General features: G+C 38.7%; 1 protein-coding gene across 4 annotated transcripts in view; it reads right to left on the bottom strand.

Moving 5' to 3' along the window:
• Positions 1 to 4,516, bottom strand: part of OTOF (otoferlin) — a 93,248-nt gene that overhangs the window by 73,470 nt on the left and 15,262 nt on the right. For all 4 annotated transcript variants that reach the window (XM_011356521.1, XM_011356520.1, XM_011356522.1 and 1 more), the window contains exon 2: positions 3,897 to 3,955. In XM_011356521.1, the coding sequence (XP_011354823.1) occupies positions 3,897 to 3,955 (59 nt within the window). The remainder of the gene's footprint in view (positions 1 to 3,896; positions 3,956 to 4,516) is intronic.

The raw sequence follows: 4,516 nt of genomic DNA, 5'->3' as shown, positions 1-4,516 counted from the left end.
AAAAAAAAAGAACACACATCCATAAGAACCTTGAATTAAAATTCTAATCTAGATAATATCAGCCTGAGGGTGTGGGCTGAGGTAGGGAAATCAAAAAGGTATGAGAGAATATTAAAGTACTTGTCATGTTAAGGGAAATTATAATTATTGTTTTGTTTAAGCTATTAATAGAGATACATAAACATGCTAAGGGTAACTATCTTGAAAACAAAAATAGAATGTATCACTTTTCAACTAACAGAAGAAAACCTAATCCATCCAATGGAGAGCTAGAAATGAGAAAAAAGCAAGCAAACCAAAAGTACAATAAATGGAAAGTGGAAAGTATAAGTTAAGGTGGTGGAGGAAACAAGCCTTATAAATATAATTAAGATGGTGGTAGCAATGATAATACATGTAAATGGTGAAATTACTTAATTAAAACACAAAGACTCACATATAAGGTAAGGAAATAAAACCTAATAATGCATGCCCTAAGAAGATACACTTAAATTTAAAAACACAGAAATATTAAAAATAAAAAGATGGAAAAAAAATACCAAGAAAATAAAAGGTTGAAAAAGATATATCAGGCAAATGAATCAAAATAAGCTGAGATAGCAATCTTAATATCTGACAAAATAGAAACTAATGAAATAAACATCATAAGAGACAAAAAAGGATATTTATTACTGGTAAAAGGAAAATAGACAAGAAGGTATAGTTATCATGAGCATATAGGCAACTAATAATATAGTTTCAAAATTGTAGTAGTAGATTTTATTACAGCCATTTTTTGAAACTGATAGATCAAGCAGAGAAAAAGAAGCAGAAGATTGAATAAAATAACTAGTAAGCTTATAGAAAATAATATAAGCTTGAGTATATTTTGTACTATATATAGAAACCTACACTGAACATATTCCTTTTAAACAGAGGAATGTGACTGTGAATTAGGCCATAATAGAAGTCTCAATAAATTCCATAGGATCAATATCTTATTACTATGTTCTTTGATTGATTGTAATGCAATAAAAACAGAAATGAATAAAATAAGGAGCTATAATGTCATATATATTTGGAAAATAAATAACATATTATATAACTCTTGGGTTTAAGAGAAAATCATAAAGGAATGTTAGAAATATTTAAAACTGAATAATAATGAAAACACTACATATAAAATTTTATAGGATACAGGAAAAATTACACACAGAGCAAAAATTATAGCTTAAAATACATTTATTAAGAGACGAGAAAAGTTAAAAATAACAGGTTTACTATTCAAAAAGTTGGGAAAAGAGTCACAGAGCAAAAGAAAATAGAAGAGAAATAATTAAGGAAAGGGCAAAAATCAATGAAATGAAAATAACAACAGGAAAGATGAATGAATCCAAAGCTGGTTCTTCATAAAGGTTAATAAGATAAACAGATCTTTAGCAAGACTGACGAAGAAAAACAGAGAGATGATATAAAAATGAAATATGGAATTAAAAGGGGGAAATAACTATAGGCACAAAAAGATTTTAAAACATTTTAAAAATATTATATGAAAAATGTGCTAATAAATTTGAAAACCTAAATTCCTTTTTTTCCTTTAATATGAAGAACACAGAAAGGATATCTACCATCACCATTACTGTTTAATATAGAACTAGAGATCATGGCCAATACTCTATGGAAAGATAAAGAAGTAAAAAGGTCAGAATGGAAAGGAAGAGACAAAACACTTCTTTTTGTAGATAATATTATCATATACACAAGAAAAACAGAGTCAATAGACAATCTATTAAAATGAATAAGAAAGTTCACAAATTGCCAGATAAAAGAGAAACTTATAAAGGAAGGAAAGCATTTCTCTATGCCAGCAGTAATAAACTAAAAAATGCCATTAAAGGTACCATTCATGATTACAACCAAACTATAAAGCATCTAGAAAATAATTTAAAATGCGTAAGACTTCTATGTAGAAAAGTTTAAAATCTTAATAAAGGATGGTAGGTAATTTGAATAGACGATTTAATATTATAAAAAATTGACATCTTCCTAGGTTAATTTTTAAGTTCAGTGAAATTTAATCAAAATTCCAGCTGATTTTTAGAAGAATTTGATCAACTTACTTTAAAATTTATCTGGAATGATAAAGTTCCACAAATAGGTCAACTTTAAAGAAGAGTAAAGATATTGAGACATACAAAAAAGCCATATTAATTAATGCAGTGTGATAAAGTTCAAGAATAGACAAATAGGGATAGAATAGAAGGCTCAGACATAGACCTTAACATAAAATAAATGGAGGCAAGATGATTGCTTAGCAAGCTAATGTTAGGAAAAATGACTCTTCGTATGGAAAAAAAAATAAAACTGGACCCCCACCTAAAACCACATACAAGGTAAAATATACAATCATAAACTATACGATCATAAAATCAGAAGATGTAGGAAATATATTTAACCTAGAGGAGTGTAAAGACTTCTTCAGCAAAACTTGAAAACACACCAGGATTAAGGATTTCCAGTCAATGAGGGGCACCAGGGACAGAGTTAATAGCTAGATGGCAATTGTGAAAGGATATTTTCAATATCTAAACCAACAAGGGGTTATTATCTAAACCGTACAAAGAGCTCTTGTAAATCAATAAGAAAAAGATAGCTATACTGATAGGAAAAAAAAAGGGATAGAGAATATGAACAGGCAATTTACAAGCAGGAAACTTTAAAGGTATCATTAAAACCAATATGAGGTACCAGTTAGACTGGTGAACATCAGAAAGCTGGGTAACACCAGGATGTGGGGAACAGGAATCCGCATGCACTGGCGGTGGGAGTGTAGACCATGGCATGGCAGTGCCTGGTCAGATTAAGTGTATCTATCACGCAGATCCGAAGCGGGCAGGCATAAGAAGAGTCATCGCGTTTCTGGTGGTGGGGAGCGGGGGGCAAGCTGGGGGTTCCTCACTGGGGGTGTGAGTAGGTCCAATGCGTACGGTGACCATCCCATCCCGGTTTGACCAGGACTTTTCCACTTTGAGCCTTGGAAGTCTGTGTCTCAGGAGGCCCCTCAGTCTTAGGCAAACCAGGATAGTTGGTCACCCCAATATGTGTTGGATTGTTCCGCGGAGCATCATGTAGCAGGTAGAAGCAACAGGTTAGCATAGCAAGAGGGATGGAACTTACAAATCATGGTCAGTATAACAAAATGATATAAACATAAATTATATGCTCACAAGACAATAAAAATTTTACAAGAACGCACGGGACCAAACGATACACGTTAAACACATTAGAATGGTTGTAGGAGGGAAAGACTATGGGAATAAAAGACAATACACACATACATAAATACAAACATACATAAAAACAAGAGTGGGCCTTTTAGGGATTCATGAGATAATGTGTCATACACTGAGACAAAACTCAGCCCTCTGAGCCTGAGATTTAAAAGTGAGTGGGGGGTAGTGGGGAGCCTTCTGGGGAGACATAGTAGGAGGTACCTCACTAGCTTTTGGAGAGAAAGAGGTGAGGTCCCTGTGAGACTGGCTTTGCCGGAAGCCAGGTGGGCTTAGACTGGGCCCTCCTCCTGCCCAGGGAAACACAGGGAGAGAACCCCTCCCCAAGGCCTGCTGGGCCCTCAGCTGGGGCCCTTTCTCCGGAGACAACAAAAGGCCCTGAGCAGCAGGCCACTGGTGGGGCCTGGACTGCCACCGGGTCAGTTGCTCTCCTATGCAGAGGCCCCTGACAGGAGTCTGGGGGGATGGGGAGAGGAAGGCTCCCTCCCAGGAAGCAAACCAGAGATGAAGAGCCCTGAGCAAGCCAGCTTCCCAGGATTTGGGGCCAGTGTCCCCTCAGAAGGCAGGGAAGAGCTTGTTCCCCTCTGGGCTCAGGGCTTGAGCTGTCTGGAAGGGCATCCTACCTACCTCATCAAAGTCAGCCACGTCTTCACAGTTCTCCAGGACCCGGGAGTAGAAGGATTGCCCTGGGTGGAGAAAGAGGAAATTTTAGAGTCAGGTCTCCCTGGACAATGAGCTTGGGGTCACACCTCTTGATCTGATAGTTGTCATTTATAGCATTTGGGTTCACACGGCACTTGCCGTCACCGCGGGACCCCGTGCCTTGTGCAGCACTCTCTAGGACGAGGCAAGTTCCCACAGTGTCTTATCCGACCCACTCAGCAGCCCCGTGAGGCAGGCAGATCGAAGGCCATTAGCTCCATTTTACAAATGGGGATACTGAAGTACGAGAGGGCACCAGGGTGGCGAGAGAGAGACCTGGGAGCGGCGCCTCGGCCTCTTTTGTCTGCCATGCTGCCTTCCCAGTGGCTTTCTCGGCTGCCTTTTGTGGTCCCCTCAGCTCTGCTGGCTTTCCCTGGCCTGCGGCTGCCCTGAGCAGAAACCTGGACCTGAAGGCAGTGGGCACACCACTAAGTGACAGCTCCCTTCCATGAGCGTGTCCGTGGCCAAGCCCAGGAGCTCCTGCCCAGGAGCTCCTGCCCAAGCCGAGCCCCAGGACAACCAGGCACACCCAGACCTTCTTCCCC

The sequence above is a fragment of the Pteropus vampyrus genome, unplaced genomic scaffold (genome assembly GCF_000151845.1).
Source record: "Pteropus vampyrus isolate Shadow unplaced genomic scaffold, Pvam_2.0 Scaffold28, whole genome shotgun sequence".
Lineage (NCBI taxonomy): Eukaryota > Metazoa > Chordata > Mammalia > Chiroptera > Pteropodidae > Pteropus > Pteropus vampyrus.
The sequence above is the reverse complement of the archived record's forward strand: the minus strand, read 5'-3'. Positions and strand labels throughout refer to the sequence as shown.